Here is a 19138-nt window from a genome sequence, read left to right as displayed (position 1 = left end):
CGAAATGACCCAGTTCGTTCGAAGGCAAGGCCTAGCCGGACAATTTGAAAAGGTAATTATTTTTTTTTAGTTAGGAAAAAAAAAAGAAAAAAGAAAAAAAGAGAACTGACCATACGATCAGCAAAAAAAACCGAATGACGGTAAAGGGAGAAGTATAAAGTGCACCCTTGAATTGTACGACCTTCATCAACGTAGAATTGTACGGATAATAAAAGGAGAACATCGTACTGTCAAAGAGCAAAATCGGAAAGAGTGAAGTGAAAACCGTACAAATCGTACAACTCAGATTGAGGAAGAAACCGTATGGCGGTGGAAGAAAACAGAGTCAGAGGTCGTACGGGCAAAGTGGAAGAAGGCGAATAGATCCGTACGACGAGAGCTGGCGATATGATCAGTATGGATAGATGAAGTAGGAAAATTAAAGTCACAAGGGAAAATTTGTATAGCTCAGGAGGTGTCGAGCGAAGGTGAGAAAATCGCCACTGTGGCCGTACAAGAGCAAATTCGTATGGTGGCAAAGACCGTAATATTTTTGCATAGGGAAATCCATATAACGGTCATCGTGGAAAATCCATACGGTGGAGAAGTTAAGACAAAAATCGAAGGCATTAGTACACCAGTGAGAGGAAGGGGTCGTAGGGTAGCGAGGTGAAAAAAAGAGAAATCCGTTCGTACATACTGCTCCATATAGGCCAAGGCGAGGGAAAATCCGTATGGACTAAACAGAGCATCGGGAGTTGGAATCCGTACATTGGCAAAGAGGAAAACCGTACAAATTGCGTCGTACAAGCAAATAAGGGAGAAAGTCGTACCAACATAGCTGTAGCCGACAGGAGAAAAATAACGGTTTGTGAATAAGTATAAGTGTCCTGCCAATAAAGAAAGATTAATTTATGGAGTCTGGGATAGCGAAACTAGATTGGAGAAAACGGTTGCAGCAGTTAGAGCCTCTAGAAATACAACCGTCCAAGAAAGCAAAAATGGCAAAATCCAGCAGTGCAGCCATGGACAAAGGAAAAAGAATGTTGCCGTCAGGAGTAAGGGTTGTAGGAAAGACAGATACAGGGAAAGGGAAGACAATGCCGACTAAGGTTACAACAGACACCATCACCTTCAAAGGGTTAAGCGGCACTGTGTGTAGAACATGGTGGCTGGAGACTGGTGTAGGAGCACCTAGGACTTAGATTGTTTAGTTTTTTTCAATTTTAGCTTGTACTGACCCTAGCCAAGTCAGTGGTGAATAAGGACTCTAGGAGGGTCCAAGAGTTAGAGTTTTGAGTCAATGTAGGCCTAGGTTGTGTTCATACTTCTTAGGTTTGCATTTTTGTGTAAATAGTGAGTTTGAGTAGATAATTGACCTTTTTGATGGTCAAAACTGTCAAAACTTGGTACAGGCATTAGGGAGGGTTAAATTAGTATTAGGCAAGTTTTAAAAGTTATTTGTGATGATTTGGAATAAGTCTTATAGGTTGGAAAGACCAAAACTGCAAAAATTGCAAAGTTGCAAAAAGTTGTCATGACAACTTTTGTCCTGAAATGGTTAGCAATGGAGTTAGGGATTGTTCAATGCCCTAGGATGACTCCACACGTGGGAAAGCTATAAGAACCCTCTCTTGCACGGTTACCAAGGTTGGTGAATGTGTTTTGCAAGCTGAACAATCAGCAACTACTCGTTTTTAGACTAGTTGGCAGCGTTTTGGCTTGATTTTACTCATTTTGTAATTAAAGATGGATTGAATCCATTGATCCAGCAATGGTTTGAGTTTCTCTTGCGTGTTATTGTGTTGTTGGTTCAATTTAGAGCTTTGTAGATACTGTTCATTAGTGTTTTCTTGCTTTAGTTTGCAAGCAGCCAGTTTTGGCTTGTATATAGCAGTTTTCTTGTAAATATGGTTGCCCCATGAGTTCCACACGTGCTGCCATCACGGCTTTTTGGGACATGGAGGGCAACCATCTGTATAGTGTACATACGCAGGTACAAGTGCTGGAGAAGAGCTTTGATATGACTGTCACCTTATTCTAGGCGAGTCCAGGAGCAACCCGGCTAGAGGAAATAAGGTGAAAATGGAGTACGGCTTGTTGGGACATGGAGGGCAACCATCTGTATAGTGTACATATGCAGGTACAAGTGCTGGAGAAGAGCTTTGATATGACTGTCACCTTATTCTAGGTGAGTCCAGGAGCAACCTGGCTAGAGGAAATAAGTTGAAAATGGAGTGCCAAGTGCAGGGGTGGATGTCAAATCACTTTCTAAGTTTTTGAAGGGGTCCAAGGAGTTGGGACAGAGTTGCCAATGCAAGGAGGAGCCTTGAAAAGTTCATTTGTTGCTTAAACCCCAACTTGACTTGTCACTGCCACCTACAAGGCCTAGAAACCCTCCAAAACCCTCATTTTGGGGTTAGCACATTGAATGGTGGAACAAGAAGCTAAAACCACAAAAATCACTTGAGGTTAGATGAACCATTGAAGGAAATCCAAAATTGTTTGGGGGTCTTTTGGACTGTTTTCACTCAAGCCCTAAGAAACCGGTTTTAGGAGGCCTAATTGGGCTAATTCCTTGTAGCCCTTTTCTAGGCAAGATTTTGGAATCGGTAAGAAACCTATTGATGGCAAACCTCAAATGGACCCTAATGCACCCAAAACATGAATGAAGACACCTCCACACCTCTGCATCATCTCACAATGGTAGGAGGTCATTTTGACAACTTGAAGCCAAGAAGCCATAATTGAGCACATGGGAAGCACTATGAATTGGTGGGGTTCTGTTGATGTGTCTTTTGTACATGACCAAACACAGAATAAAATACCTAAAGGTACCTTATCCTCTATTTAACAAAGTTTCCCGACTATTGAAGATCTCACCGAAGGATCAGTGGGAGTAACTCCAAGGTTCTGATATGTAGGTTCTCTACGTGTGGATAAGCTCTTTGCGGTACGATGTGATTTTACTGGAATCACAAGGGGACTTATATTCGACGACCTGAACGTCTGATTTACTTTGGATATTGCTGGAACACGAGATTTTACTGGTCCTAGATTTTGAAAAAAATGGAAAAAGAAGGGTTGAAACGAGATCTATTTCTAATACTAAGAATGTAAGAGCAATGAATGACCTTTGATGAAATTCTAACTAAGTCTTGCTTTGACATCCCAAGACCATCTCCACAAGGTTAGTGTGATCTTCTGAGGAAAGCTTTATGATGTTCAGATCACTGCTACAGGCATGGACACCATCAGGCTGATGCATATCAATGAAGAAGTGACAATTGAAGTTAAGCTTAAGCTGAATGATTCCAGTTGATTACACAAGGCAAGTCTGCAATCAACAAACTGTTAGTAGTATGGATATACGAATTTCACCATCAATCAAACACATTTCTTCCACTCATCTAATAACATGAAATCAAATCTGAGAAGTATAGAGATCATGCAAATTGTTGAATCGACCCATAGATTTCACCATTTCTTCAATGAAGTTTACAAGTCCTTTACAACAACATCTTGGCAACAATCTTTGCCTTCTCTTTCTATTCTACTCTAACTATTTCCTACTCTCTGACTATTCACTACTATCTATTCTCTATTAACCAACTATTAACCCACTATCAACTATTAACCCTTTACAAATGAGGAGCTAGGGCTTATATAGAGAAACCCTTTACAAATAGACGGCTCTGATTGATTTAGAATCAATGGCTAGGATTACAAGATAGAAACCCTAATTAGGGTTTGTTACAACAAGCTTCCTTAGCCAATTAGAAAATTACATTCCAAGAGTGAGGACCAATAAGAAGCAGGGGTAGGTACATCGAATTTGGTGCTGCCTCCGGTAAATTAAGTACATTGAATCTGGTCATGCTGAGGTGGACCAATCCGACTGGAAGAATGATGACTGGGATGCCACCTTGTCTGACACTTGTAACTTGGTTGATGTTCAATTTGATGAAGTTGAGAAGCCAACTTTAATTAACTCTTCTAAGACTATCTGCTTCTTCAATGGACCCTTGCACTGACCTTATTTGATTCTCCTCTGTCTTTGACGTGATGGATGGGTGGTGTACGTTTCCTTGAAATGCTGGCAACACCTTTCATTGTCATCTTGTGGTTCCTTAGTGTGGCAAAGTGAAGGTTCTGGAGGTAGCTGGCAATTCCTTGAACACCTTGAGTCTTCCCTTTTGCCTGTGGACCGTCCTTGACAATGATGGACTGGAATTGGTCGTCCTTGATGTTGCTGGACTGCAAGAGGTCGTCCTTGATGATGCTAGACTGGAAGAGGTCGTCCTTGATCTGGTTTTCTCCATCTGCAAAATAAACCAAAACGTGATTAAGTACATATGACATGTTCATTTCAACAAAGCATTTTCCACCTTAAATCATCAACAAGAAGACTTCAAAATAAAGTTCGCTCAAAATCCTTCCCACGGATAGGCCCTATAAGAATTTCGCCCTGGACCCTTTGGAAGGGTCAGGAGCGAAATTTGCATTCCTGGCCAATTTAGACCTCATTTCATCATAATCGCACAACTAGCCCTTTGCGTGGCTCAAACAAGGTAAAAAAAAATAGGAGTTTCAAAGGATTTCGCCCTGGACCCTTTAGAAGGGGCAGAAGTGATTTCCTTGATTTGGCCTCAATTGCCTCATTTTTTCACTCCAAAATCCTCTTAAAGGTGAGCATATGCTAGCTTTAGTTCAACAAAGCCTAGGGATTCAATTCTTTAGCTTCTAACATGGGCAAATTAGGTGATGATGAGAATTTCGCTCTGGACCCTTTGGAAGGGTCAGGAGTGAAATTCCTTCTTTGTATCAAAACTAACCTTTGTTTCATTGACAATCTCTTCTAAGGCAATCTCTAAGGTCTATTCACCTTGATCACTGACTTGGCTCAACACTATCTTGAAGAAAACATGACATTTTGTGAATTTCGCTCCGGACCCTTTGGAAGGGTCAGGAGCGAAAGTCACCTTTTAGGCTTAATTTTCCATCTCCTTCACTTCAACTCATCTTGCAGGCTTAAATAACCTCACTCCAATCTCAACCACATTCTAGGAATGAAAATCCTGACTTGACACAAGGAGGAAATAGAGGGTTTGAAGAATTTCACTCTGGACCCTTTGGAAGGGTCAGGAGCGAAATTCATGTTTTGCTTGTCTTCTCCTACCTAGCTCCATTCTTTTCACTTTGTTTCCTCTAGGCTCCCTCATTTTGAATCTACTTCTCAACTTGGCAACATCTACTTAATCCTCAAAAGCCTTGAAAAGGAAAATTCGCTCAAAAACCTAGCCAGGGACAGGACCTATCCAAAATTTCGCTCTGGACCCTTTGGAAGGGTCAGGAGTGAATTTCATGTTTAAGCTCAAAATTTGCATTTTTGGTGATCAAAAGTCTTTCCAAGGCAATCCAAAGAGCTTTTCTCACCTAGGCCTAGGCCTAACTTCACACAAATTTTGGAGAAAAAGATGGTTTTAGGGTTTTTCGCTCTGGACCCTTTGAAAGGGTCAGGAGCGAAAATCTTGTTTTGAGCTTATTCCTCCATCGTTTCAACCTCAATCAAGCCCAAAAGGCAAGAAAACATTTCTTCACACTCACCCAAGCTATAAAAAACCCAAAGTTTGACTTGATTTTTGCAAGGAAAATAGGTGATTGTAGAATTTTCGCTCTGGACCCTTTGGAAGGGTCAGGAGCGAAAATATTGGTTTTGCTCAATTCCTTCAAATTCATGGATCACTAGCAACTTGAAGTCATTCCTAAGGACTTCTCTCATCACAATTCACCTTAGTTTGCACTAGGCTTGGCATAAGATTGAGAAAAAAGGTGGTTCTAGTGAAATTTCGCCCTGGACCTTTTGGAAGGGTCAGGAGCGAATTTCCATTTCTAGGACAAAATCTCCACCTTTCATCGCTTTCAAGCATTCCCAAAGGCAAAAACATGTCCATTCTTCCTTTCAACATGCCTTGGATATTAAAATTTGATCAATCAAGGAAGAAAATGAGGGCTAGGTAGATTTTCGCTCTGGACCCTTTGGAAGGGTCAGGAGTGAAAATCTTGGCTTAGGCTTGATCACTCATCTTTTCAATCCCAATCTTGATTGCAAGGCAAAAATCCATCACTCTTCACCTAAGGAACAAGGTTTGAAGCCCAAGCATGGAAGCAAATGAGGTTAATAAAGAATTTCGCTTTGGACCCTTTGGAAGGGTCAGGAGTGAAATTCACATTTAGGCTCAAATATTGATTTCATTTTCACATTTTTTTCACTCCAAATAAGTGTTTTGCCTTCACAAATGCCTGGGAATGAGCTAGTTCATGACTTTGGGCAATGTAGAATGTCTTATGGAGAATTTCGCTCTGGACCCTTTGGAAGGGTCAGGAGCGAAATTTGACATTTTGGTCTCTGTGTCAGGATTCATGTATGGAATATAACATTTAAGTATAAGTCTTTCTTCTTTCTTATACTTTAAGTTATATTCCATAAATACTGTTAGGATGTTTGAGAGTGGTTTCGGACCTCCAGGAGTTATAATGCAAAATCTAGTTTTTGGAGGATTCTTCAGTTTTCTAGACTTAGTCAAATTTCAGGATCAGGAAGACATTCCAGACATCCAAATTTCAGGGCATTTGAAGATCAGGATGACATTCCAAACTTCATCACTCACCAACTTGACCTAGCTTAGACCTTCAAGGATGATACTCACTCACCAACTTGACCTAGCTTAGACCTTCAAGGATGATACTCACTCACCAAGCAAGACACAATTAGCAACAAGAGCAAAACCAGGCCCTAAGGAAGACTCTCAAAGAAACCCTAATTCTGGGGCCCCGTGGACTCACCTTGGCTCAAGCAGAGCCTGCCATCCTAGTGATCCCTCTAGCAACACTCAACATGCAAAGGCTAACAGACAAACCCTAAAAGACCTAGAAAACAAACCCTAGAAGGCAAAAAGTAGGGGTCCCCATTTGCAATGGGGCGATGTGTGAATACATCACAAGAAGTTCCTAGCCAAAACACTTGAGGCAAAACACCTTAGAGAGATCAAGAATCAAGCCCTAGAAGAGATTGAGAAGGACTTGAAGGTTTAGAGAGCAACTAGGCCTGGTGAGTTGGTGCAATTGAGCAACACTAGCTAGGTGAAGTGTTGAGCAAACTAGGTGAACCCCATTAGAGACTCCAGACAATCACCCCATCAAGGATTCCCTTTGGCATGCACGGGTGCATTGGGCAATCCAAATGCTTGTGTTTGCCATTCGAGATTTTGAGCCATGTCTCAGGATGATGATTATCGCGTATGATAGAAATGCTAGGGAATCTGTATTTACCTACTAGCAAAGTACAGTAACGGTGTCATTTACAGCGGAAGCACTTACCAGAGTGTTCGACATTCTTGGCAAAGGCAAGAAAGTTGACAAAAACGCCACGAAGTGTCTGCGGAACGAAGGTAGAAACTTCTACAGCTAGTGTGCCGTGATGATTTGACAACAGAGGAATGGGAAAGAGTGAATGCAACGAAGGGACGAGGGTTAAAAAAGTCTTACATTGTGCTAGGCTAATGGCAATGTCTGCTCGGTGTGATGAAGAGTAGACTCACAGGGGCTAGCCGAGCCTCCGACACAGCTGTACCCATGATAGCTTTGATGAATGGGTTAAGGAATGGTACGGTGTATGATTGGGCGTCTGTACTGTCAGAGAGGATTCACAACTTCCTCACGCTGAAACATAGAGCCTTCTATATGCCCTTTCATGCCATTGGACTTTTCTCGGAGGCCGCCCAAACACAGGTACCCTTAGAACGACATGTGTGGAAGCCGCAGAATCGGGTGGACCCTTCGCGGCCACCTATCTTTTATTGGACTCACCTAGATACCTTCACAGATAGCGGGGATGTCCAACCTAGTAGGAAGCGAAGGCGGCAGTAGGTGGTGGCTTCAGAGAGTGAGCCAGAGTCGGCAGAAGAGGAGGGTAGCGCAGGGGAAGAGTCGGTAGATACCTCTTCCAGTAGCAATGGAAGCAATGATGCCTTCCGTCTGACTAGTCGAGGAGAAGTGGGAAGGAGTCCTGGAGAGGAGACGTTGGATAGTGCTGGTGGCGGTAAACGTGCGGAAGGTGTCATGGGTACACCCTTGAGTGGTATGAGTACGGTTGGAGTAGCACCATCGAGGGGGGTCAAACCTTCGAGAGAGGTGATGACTGGACGACTTATTTTCGATCTAGCCTTGCTACAGGTGGACGGTGAAAAGACTCCACTCCCTACTTCGGGGATGACAATTGGAGCCATACTAGTGCCAGGATTCAAGCAATTGCGACCTCCACCCACGCAGACACCCTTTAGTGTCGCCCCACCAACACACAGAGTGCCTGCTAGTCAGGAGCTCGCTACAAGAGAAAGGGGCCAAGTTGGAGGGTACAGTCCACGCATGGGATGCATGGTTGGATCGCTACTAGGCAACCCCCATGGCACCGGTTGGATCTCGACCTCCTTCACCACAACCACTGGTGTCACCAGAGATTGTGGATTTAGAGGAGGGGAGTTCTCACTTGCAGTAGGAGTCAGCTATGGATGTCTTCCAGGATAGGGTGCAGGGAGAGGACTATAGGGTTGTTGAGCCCAACTAACAGATAGCATCCACTATGCAGGGTGAGGCAAGTGTGGTGGAGCAGTTTCTGGCAGAGATGGAGGCCAGTGCACAGAGGATTGTTGCCTTGGCAAATGTGGAGGCCAGTGCACGGTGGATGGCGGCTTCAATTCAGGAACTGACTCTTGGAGCAGTGGAGAATCTACTTGCATTTGCCACAGGGGGATGTGCAGAGGAGTTTGCCAGGTGTTTCGATTCGAGGGGATGGCCTGCCGTAGACACACTTGCCATGATGGAGTGGAGGTGCAAGGAGTCGGCTGGTGAGAGTGGGACATACTTGTTGTTGTGGCAAGTGGAGCAGGCCTTCCAAGACGGCTACTATGAGCTCCGACGTGCACAACATTTGGCATTTGGGGCAGAGGCAAAGTGGGTGGCAGCCATTACAGCTAGGGAGGAGCTAGCCACTCGGTTGCAGACCATTAAGGAGGAGCTCCTACAACAGAGGGCTCGGGTTACGACATTGGAGGATGAGTTGGTCGAGGCAAAGGTGGAATTGGCACAGGAGGTGGCAACAGAGACTCACCTCACTTCAGTTTTGGAGGAGTTGGACAAGAAACATAAGGAAGTCATGGAGGCGGTGTTCATGGTGAAGATTTCGAGGGAGCGACACCTGTTACTCGAGAGGGACCTCCAGTATAGGATGCAACAGGTTCTCCAATTGCGGGAGCAGTTGGCTACATCAGTCCCACCGGCTCCTTCCTTAGGGATGCCCTCTAGACCCCCAACTCCTTGATTTCTTTTGTCTAGTTGTTTCCCTATTTTGTTGTGTGTCGTCCGGAGACGACTCTCTTTTTTGTGGGGGGGATGATGTTGTCAGGAAAATTAGTATTTGTTAGTAAATGTTTAGGGGTCGACGGTTGCTGACGGTTGGCACCGGCAACCGGTCGACACCCATGTATATATATCCGTGTACCCCAATCTCGGGATATGATTATGCAATTATGTTATATTGATGTTATTTTGAAGATACATTGTAATGTTGGCATTAATGAATACACAGTTCTGAGTTTTCTACATTTCGTGCATGTGTATTATTATGTTTTGCTTGCATTCTGTGATGTTCTAAAACATACCCTACATGGCAAAACACCAATAAGGTAGTTTGTTACCAAAAGTATCCCGTTGGGGTAATCATATAGGAGCATTACAATCTGCACTTTTCTTACAACTTGGTAAGAAAGTACAATGAGAAAGGCAAGATTATAGGTGGAATTAATGGTATGACTAACTGCTATTAATGAATGTCAGCAATGCGTTTATCACTAGTTTCATGTTTAGAGTCCATTGGAAAGGAAGATGGAAATAAAATCAAGGAGGTAGCTGAAATGGTCATTTAAATCCAATACAATATCCATATCCAGCAATAGCAAAATATGTGTACGCTGTCTAAGATGATTTCTCACTTCTTGAGCCATACTTTTGCTTAATCTAGTGTTTGGAAATGACATGATTGAGTTGGGTGAAAGGATTTATTTGCTGCTATGACCTCCGGGTGGTACTAAGTCTTCCATTATTAAGTTTTGGTTGATAACTTCCACCCACTCCCAACCTTAGAACATAATAATCACCTCTAGATTATATAGGCATATAACAGATCAACCATTTTATGACTGAAATAACCATTCTTATTAATTATATCGTCTTAATAATTGGTACACTCTCATATTAATATAATGCTACTCTGTAAGATACCAACTAGGAATCTTGCCAAAACTGGTGGTCCTGGTTTGATTTCAAATCTTTGACCAGCAAATGTGTTTTTGGATTTTTGGGTGAATTTTGAAGTTTTTATGGCTTTTGAAGGTTTTTGCTTGGATGTTGACAATGCCGAATTGAATATAAATGGAATAAATGAAAGAATAATGGACTGAAACAAAATTCAGAATTCTGATTTTTATTACCAGCAATTTATAAATTCAAGAATGAACAAATTTTAGCACCTAGAGCCCAAATTGGCATACTAGGTGTCCCACGCTAGCTTGGATGAACCTGATTTATTGGTGGATCTGCTGAATGAAGAGATATAGAGTCTTCCAATGGCTTTCAACAGCACCAAAGTACTTTATTGACTTCCACAATAATTACTAAAAACAATTTATGAAAGAATGATGCAAATTCTCTAGGGTTGCCAGGCAAGGTTCCCCAATTATGACAAATTTCCACAATGAAATGCTGATGTAGAACTGAAACAATTCAATCTTTCCAATTTAACCCCTGATCTGCTGTTCCTAAATGCTGACAATGAATTTTGTCACTTTTTCCACTCCTAAGATCTTATTAATTTATTTCACTCTCCTAGTCAAGAAGAATGGTATGGCCTGCAATAATTAATACTTATTTTGCTGGGAATGTCTTCTAATCTGACCAGATTTGCTATTGCTATCTCAGACCTGCTGTAAATGTATTAGTTACTCAATATTTTGGCCTCCAATGGCTCGAAAGGGGTTCCTTTCTATGCTGCAAGTGTGTGGGTTTGCGTCCAACACTATAAATGATTGAGAGTTTCCGTTCCCAACCTAAAATCCAACTGAAGCTTGCTGTTGCAGACCTCTCCAATGATGAAAATATGTAAAAAATGAATCAAGGATGATGAAAAATGACCTCCAAAAATGACCTTATTATTTTTAATAAAATACAAGTCTTCCTTTAAAAATTGACCCCTTAGGCATTATATTTTATTATTATAATGTTTTCCCCTTGTTATTACAACATTTTATGTCTCAAACACCTAGGAAAAAGGGGGTCAACTTATTATATGGTATTTTATTATAAAGGGATTATAATATCACTTTAATATAATTTATTTAAATTCATAACTTAGGAAATATTAAAATATTTCCTTATTTATTCATAAAATGTAATCCGGAATTCAGATCTGAATTCCGTCTGAAGCATTGTGGTCACTGATGCCACCTGAGTCCTGTTGGCCAATTGGCAGTTCCTCCTAAAAAATAAGAACTGGCCCTAAAAATAGGAACCTCACTCCAAACTCTAGAAACTGCTCAAAAGGCTCTTGCTCTACTCCGTGGTCCCTCGGGTGGTCATCCAGTCAACTGCTTGTTCTCTCTAAAAATAGGAGACTTCCCTAAAAAGTAGGAACTGCTGTGTAAATGCTCAAAATGGCTCACAGAACCCCTACAAAGCTCTATGCCCCTCAGAAAGAGTCCCCTAACCATCTGGTTGACCTACGGGAACTCGAGTGATAGGTCAACCCTCTACTCATCTCCTGTTGCCTAGAAAGGGGACATTACATACTCAACAAGAAACTTTAAATCTTTAATTCCTAATCTTATTACTATTTGGCTTCTTCCTTGGTAAATGTATAGGGCTGTGAGGGTTTGAATCTTATGTTCACCTCTTATACCATTCGCTAGGATGTCTAGAGTTTCCCTAGTAATGTGAGTGGTGCTTGAGCTGATTAGGATTATTCCCAAGGAGGTAAAGGTAAATTTATCCTTCTACTATCATGTTACTACTGCTGTGCTGCCCCTAGAAGTATAGCAATCTGCTAAGGATATGATGCTTGTAGCAAATACACCAGGTAATCTAAATAGAACCATATTTTTGCTTCAGCTTGCTAAGTGGAAGGATTGAGCATTAAAAAATGAAGGGATTCAGCCTAGCCTTACAAAAGACAATGCACAAACCAAAATTTCATTAACTATATATTTCACACCAACAACAAAAGAGTGGTGATTTAAGAGTTCCTAAGGTTAAATTTTTAAATCTACACCACCCAGTATTCATAATAATGTTTTTAAAGTGCTGATAGCTAAATTTTTAACCTAAGTTACCGGTTCGGGTTCGGATTCAGGTACGGATTCGGCAAAAAAAATAAATTCTTGGGTACGGGTTCGTCCGTACACACACACAGAGATATATATATATATATATATATATATATGTTCAAACATCAAAATTATAAAATATAATTATATAATTTATAAACTATCACTACCATCATTGATTATTACAATGATACAATCCATACAAAAATGAAATATACAATGTGACTGCTGCAATAATATATTACACCAGTTATAAACATATCAGATATTAGAGAGAATAATATAATACAACATCATTCAACCACGAAAAAAGGATCCTAAGTTAGAGCACGACAGAGACTAGAACAGCTTGGTTCAATAGAACAAGAGAATATATGAGCAGCCTTATGTAGAGGATAAGAGCAGAATTCAAAGTAGATCGGTGAAGCATATTGGAAAAGATCAGAGAGACATGGGTTTACATGTTAAAAAAATATTTAAAAATACTAAAGTATTTTTTTATTGGTTTTTGTGTTTTTATGACCCATAGGCCCTGTTTTTGGAAACCCACGGGCCTGGGTTCTCCTGGGTCTGCCCAGGTTCTCCCTGGGTTCCACCCAGGTCCTGCCCAGGTGGATGGGTTCTTTGTGGGTTCTCTGTGGCAGGACCCACATAGAACCCATCCACCTGGGCAGGACCCGGGGAGGACCAGGACCGGGCAAGAACCAGGACTCGGACCCAGCCTAAAATGCCAAGAACCGGTATCTTAGTTTTTAACCCTTGAGCAACATTATAGGTCAGAAATTTGACTAAAAAAAGGAAAGAAAACTTGGATTGATGGCATCTGAGCGTTTCCAAAGCTTGAAACGACAATTTCACCTCCTTGCTCTCACGCCCGCTGATCCAGCTTCCCATCTTTTGCTCTCTCTCTTGCTCGACCTTATTCTCCACTCCAATTTGCCTCTTTTCCCCCCTAGAATGAATCCCATTTTTTCTGATTTAAAGAGGATGGGATTGGATTTCAAGGAGCTGTTTCTCTAAGTCAATCTCGGCAAACATCTTTCTTGGTGATGCCATGCTGCCCAGAAAATGGTCGATCTCTTCTATCCATGCCTATTGCCATTATTGTTGATGATAGGTTGTCTTCTGCCGTAGGAAGGAGTAGGCGATCCATTGATGACGGTTTCTGCTCTCTCCATCGCCCTTCCTCTCCTGTGGATGCTTTTTTTTGTAACTTTGCTTTCCTTTGTTTTACCAAGTTGAACGCCCCAAAATGTTTATTTGATTTAAATGAAGATTATAGGGGTAAGAGAGGATTTAAATAATTAAATCAAATAAATATTGGGTGATTTTGATTACTGTCCCCGGATACTTCCCAATGCATTGGCTGCTTTTGGTTGCCATCTCCTGCTGTCTCTAAAGTTTCCTGACCAGAAATTGATGTCTCTCGCCAAAAAACTTAGGGCAAAACGTTGTAGAAGGCAAATAAATAAAACAAGCCCAGCAAAGCAAAGTCGTAGGGAAATAACTAATAAGGAAACTACACTGCAGGAGGATAAAAATCTACTGATAGTGTAGGCTTTTTCAGAGGGACATAAACAGTTGTATGACTGATTTCCTGTCATTGTAATGGTCTAAAGAGACATTGCCTTTACTATTTAGTCGGAAATATTGAATGTGCTCAACACCTATATTACCTTACTTTCACTGAACCATTTAGACTAGCTATAATACCACCAATATAAGCAATTTTAATTTCAATTTTTGTTCAAATTCAAATTTAATGTTAAAATTTACCACTGTTATTGTTTCCAAAGTTCTATGTCATGACATTTTATGGAAATTATTAAATTATATAAAAGAATCATCTCCAAGTATCCCCGCCTCCTGGTAACCTTGGTTTTTAATTCTCCTTTGTTTTACCAAGTCAAACACCCGAAAAGGTTTATTGTCTATTAATTATTTAAATGCCCTCTTACCCCTATAATCTTCGTTTATTTATAAATTCTTTTATTTATAATTTATATTGAATGAACCTAGTCTTTTAGTTATTCAAGTAATTTCATTATTTATTTGCAAAATTTTATTTATCCAATCAAGTATTCTTGATGATTCTACTATTATTATTACTCCATGGCTGCAAGTGTTCAAAATTAAATTCTTATCAATGTCTTGTAGACAAGCAAAAACAAATAAACAATTGCTAATGATGAGGTGTCGGGGTTCCTAGAGTTTAGACGTGAGGATTCAAACCAATCCAGGGAGACTTGGCTAAGTACATAAATAATTATTAATTTTTGCAATGTTAACAAAAGATCTTGACACAAAGGATGACACGAAACTACCTGTCTCTCACCAAGGGAACCACAAAATCTGCTTCATATTGCACCTTGGGTACCTGCAACCAAGGACAAACCTCACACAAGTCCATGGACACATTTATTAGTCCGGGTTAGTCTAAAGACTCTAAACAAAATCAATGTGATAAATTATAGATAACATAATAAGTAAGGATAATAATTACATTCAAGAATCTTAGCATCAAGGTTCACAACCAACATACACACACACACACACACAGGTTCACATGCAAGGGAATTAAATTCTTACTCCATCCCTAGTCTAAATTACTTTGGGGCTAGGGTTCATGCAAGGGAATTAATGAGGTTTCTAGGGGATATGACATGCACGTATAATTGGTGTATTAGAAAAGTAGTGATAGTCTGCATTAATTTTTTATCTTTTCTAAGAAATGGTTGGGGCCTCCAACTAAAGCTATTGAGTTTAGTAACTCTTGCAAGATGCTTGAAGAGACTTTTACAAGAAAAATTACAAATTTCTTATTCATATCGATTAAATTCACCTTTTTGGTTTAATTTCTGACCTTATCATTTTACTTCTTTTTTACTCGTTCAATCTTTTTTTGTAAGCTGGTTTGCTTGAACTATCTTTCTAGAAAGTCCTTATCAAGTTTGTCACAAGTTCAATTTTTGCGCTAGTCATACTTAATGCTATTCCGCCATTTGAACACATCACTGAGAAGGTGTAGTATTTGGGGAATAGTACCATCAATTTGACGAATAGAATCCAATACTTTTTTCTTATTCTCTCTACACGAGTAATATTATTGAGAAAGCTTATAAAAATTTCTTCTAACTTGGGTTGTTCTGTCCACTCAGGGCTCCCTCATCTCCACCTTGTGAAGTTAGCTCTGGAGATCTTGATAAACTTCCTGAACAAAGTATAGGTATATTTTCTGTTGAATTTCTTCCTTTGATGTTGGATATATATTTGTAGGCTTATGCTGTGGAAATTTAATGCACTCATAGGATGGGTACAATTAAGAAAATGCTTCTGGTTGTATGTACAGTATATCCAACTTTTATTATCCTCTTTTTTCTACTTTTTTGATTGACACAGGAACAAAAAGGAGAAACGTTTCTGATAGTCATTCAGGCCCAGTGAACTCTTGTGGTCTGGATGCTCCAGCCAATGCAGTCGCTCTTGGGGAGAAAATTACTGCATCGTCCTTGGTCAGTCCCACAACAAAACACCCTCGACACAGACTGGGATGCACGTGCATTGTTTGTATTCAGCCTCCCAGTGGAATGGGACCAAAACATAAACCTTCTTGCACCTGCAATGTTTGTATTACTGTCAAACGTAGATTCAAGACACTTATGATGCGGCGCAGAAAAGAAGCAGAAAATGCAAGGAAGAAGCATAATTCTTTGAATGAGCAGAAAGATGTCAACAGTGGTGAGAGAAAGGAATCTGATGTGCATTCTGATTTTGAGAATGAATTCGTGTGGGAAACTCCAGCACCATTTTGCAAGGAGGGGATTACCAAAAGTCATGATTATCCAGGAAATGAAGTTAAATTGCCTTCAAATCTGAACTTAGATGCTTCTTGTAAGGACAATGAAGGTGTGAAAGAAGATTATTTAGTGAGCAAAGGCCGAATTGATTTGAATAGTCAACCAGGAAGTGAGGAGGAAGAATTACTTGAGATTGATCGAGAAATAGCAGTTGGGGTTCTTGATAATTATTCTTTGCCTCTTGATATGTGCATAAAACAACATGAACTTCCAAGTTTGATATACCCTCCCCAGATAAGCACTGCATTGGGATTTCAACAAAGTTCAAGTGAAGAAATAGTTGAAGAAACTTCCAGGGTTCAGAATGAAGATCATATCATGAAAGGAGAGTTCATTTCAAACATAACTGAAAATGATGCCAAATCAATCTCTATTTAGATAAATTTACAAGATGCACCTCCTTCATTTGCAGATTGTTTTTCAAATATCTGCACCTCAACAGGGAATCTGTACTTCTGGATTACACATAATCGGGTTACAACAATATCTGATGGAATAACAGTTTGTAAGATTATATGTTGTTACTGGGGGTTTCCAATCAGATCCCTGAAACAATTTTTCTTTAGGAAGGCTTGTCTATGCCATGGTAACTTTTTATGTTCACGCAAGGGATGATTGCCAATCATCTGACCTGGAAACTCTCTTATATTAGCCACATCCATGGAAAATGAGCTACCGTGCTGCATCCTTCTTTAACAGCAACATGCCTTAATCCTTACATATGACTATCCTCATATAAGATAAGAAGTTGTGAAGGAAGTATCTAAATTTAATCTACATTGTATTTCTACTAATTTTAATTTCCATTGGGGTACTTGAAACTCTTGCCAGAATTCGATTCTGATGTAATGAAGCACCGGGTTATCCTATAAGCTTCAGATAATATGTATTTTACATATTAGAATGTACATTTTTTAACTAAAATTTCGAAAGATATCATCTGAAGGAATTTAAGTGGGTTTGTTTCCAAAAATTATTTTCTTTCTCGGCTTTTGTTTTTGGCTGGCTTGACTGACTACTTGTGAATCATGTATTGGAAGATAGAAAACTAGAATTTACTGTCATTAAGGGCATGCTATTTTCTATCTGTGCTTCATTATGGAATTCATGTTCTATCAATGGTGTCTGATTTAAAATGAAAAATAATGCTTTGCACAATGTGAAAGAATCAATTGATATTTCATTTGGATTTCAAACAGCACATAAGTCCGGAGTCAATAAAATGTCCCTGGGATGCCATTCTATCATTTGTGAAACAGACCAAAACAAAGAAAACAAGCATCATCCAAAGGTATTCATTTTTATGGTATTTGGGATACGAAAAGATGTCAGTTAGCCAAACTTTCTCCTTCAAAACTTCACTGTGAGGTTAACTGTTTAAAATTTTAACACTGAAACCTTCACAACTTTTAAACACTTGTTTCATGGAATCCCTGCAAATGCTATGTACTATGTTGTACTTTTATAAAAATGTCAAATTATATCAAGCTTTTAAACTCTTGAGCACAAGTCAGGAATTAGGGTTGTCTTGTTTTTCTTTGTGGTTTTTGTCCTCTTTTATGCATTTTTGCAAGATCAACAGTGGGGTTATGATTTGAATTGGCAAGGAGACAAAAGTATTCATGCATGAAAACAACAAACCAAACCCATGTCATGGCGACAAAACCAAACAATGAAAGTTTGTCATTGTTTGAAGGTTAGGTAACACAATTTCTTTATCAAGGTTGCAGTTAATATTAGTGAAACCTGTGGTTATACTATAAAGCACTCTTTAAGTTACCAATCTTAGTAGGGGTTCGAGAAAAAGAAGTTGGGGTTTGGATTTGTTTTGAGTTCATTCATTAAAAAAACATATGAAGATGAAAAATAAATATATTTGTAGTAGTTACTAAGTTCAAAATACTACATACAATCATATAATGGAAAATAAATAAAATCACCACAAAAATTAAAAATATTGCAATATAAATAAAACCACCACAAAAATATCAAAATATTGCAATGTCAATAAGTCAAACTCAAATGTTCTAATATATATTAAAATACAAAAAATTATAATGCCAAGTGTCAACAATCAACCATTCTTCATCAAAAATTATCATATGGATCTTCAAAAATATCATCACTTTAATTTAGATGATGTAGGTATTGGTTTGATATGTTAGAAGAACCACAAGCAATGCCATTGGCATTAGCACTCTTATGCTTGCTAGTTGATTTATTTTTAACATCAAGGAAAATAAGGTAGGAAGTGGAAGCATCCAAGTCAATATGTTTGTTTGAAAGGAGAGACAAGTTTGAATGCACATACACTACCTTTTTTTGTCGTTTTTCAGTGTAGTTGAATGCCTTTTATTGAGTGGATGAAGGAATATGTGTTTTAATTCATCTTAGATGTAAATGAACTAACAACCTATTGAAAAAAAAATAGAGTTAAAAATTGAATTATGAAATATAAATAAAATTAAAAAAAAAACTACTAAATTAATTTGAAATAAAATTTTGATGACAAAAGGTTGTATGTATGAATGATTATCTATGGAAGCATTGCCAACCATGAGCATTGACCGGCATTTACATGAAGTTACTCTTGTTGCTTTGTTATATCTTAGTTTTGCTCTACATTTTCTGAAGGGAAAAGGTTTTTTTTGGTTTTTTACAAAATCAAACATTTAGGAGTTTGTTAGATGACGAAAGGGAGAGAAAATAAATTTTGCAAGTCAGTTCCTTGTTTCACCCAGGTATCTCACCTAGCATATGCAAGTCTAGGGTTTTCAGTTACTTGCATTAAAGAGATTTCTCCATAACTGGCATGAATATTGCAGAAGTCATGGAGAGGATTGACCATGTTGTAGGGTATGGAGAGAT

The 19138-nt window shown here is 39.4% G+C and overlaps 1 protein-coding gene across 3 annotated transcripts in view; it reads left to right on the top strand.

Moving 5' to 3' along the window:
• Window positions 1-17243, top strand: part of LOC131032019 (B3 domain-containing transcription repressor VAL2) — a 200353-nt gene extending 183110 nt beyond the window's left edge. For all 3 annotated transcript variants that reach the window (XM_059212159.1, XM_057962905.2, XM_057962904.2), the window contains 2 exons: window positions 15572-15639; window positions 15813-17243. In XM_059212159.1, the coding sequence (XP_059068142.1) occupies window positions 15572-15639; window positions 15813-16648 (904 nt within the window). In that variant the 3' untranslated portion in view covers window positions 16649-17243. The remainder of the gene's footprint in view (window positions 1-15571; window positions 15640-15812) is intronic.
• Window positions 17244-19138: the final 1895 nt, after the last annotated feature.

Source organism: Cryptomeria japonica, chromosome 10 (assembly GCF_030272615.1).
Source record: "Cryptomeria japonica chromosome 10, Sugi_1.0, whole genome shotgun sequence".
In the NCBI taxonomy this organism is placed as follows: Eukaryota; Viridiplantae; Streptophyta; class Pinopsida; order Cupressales; family Cupressaceae; genus Cryptomeria; species Cryptomeria japonica.
The sequence above is the reverse complement of the archived record's forward strand: the minus strand, read 5'-3'. Positions and strand labels throughout refer to the sequence as shown.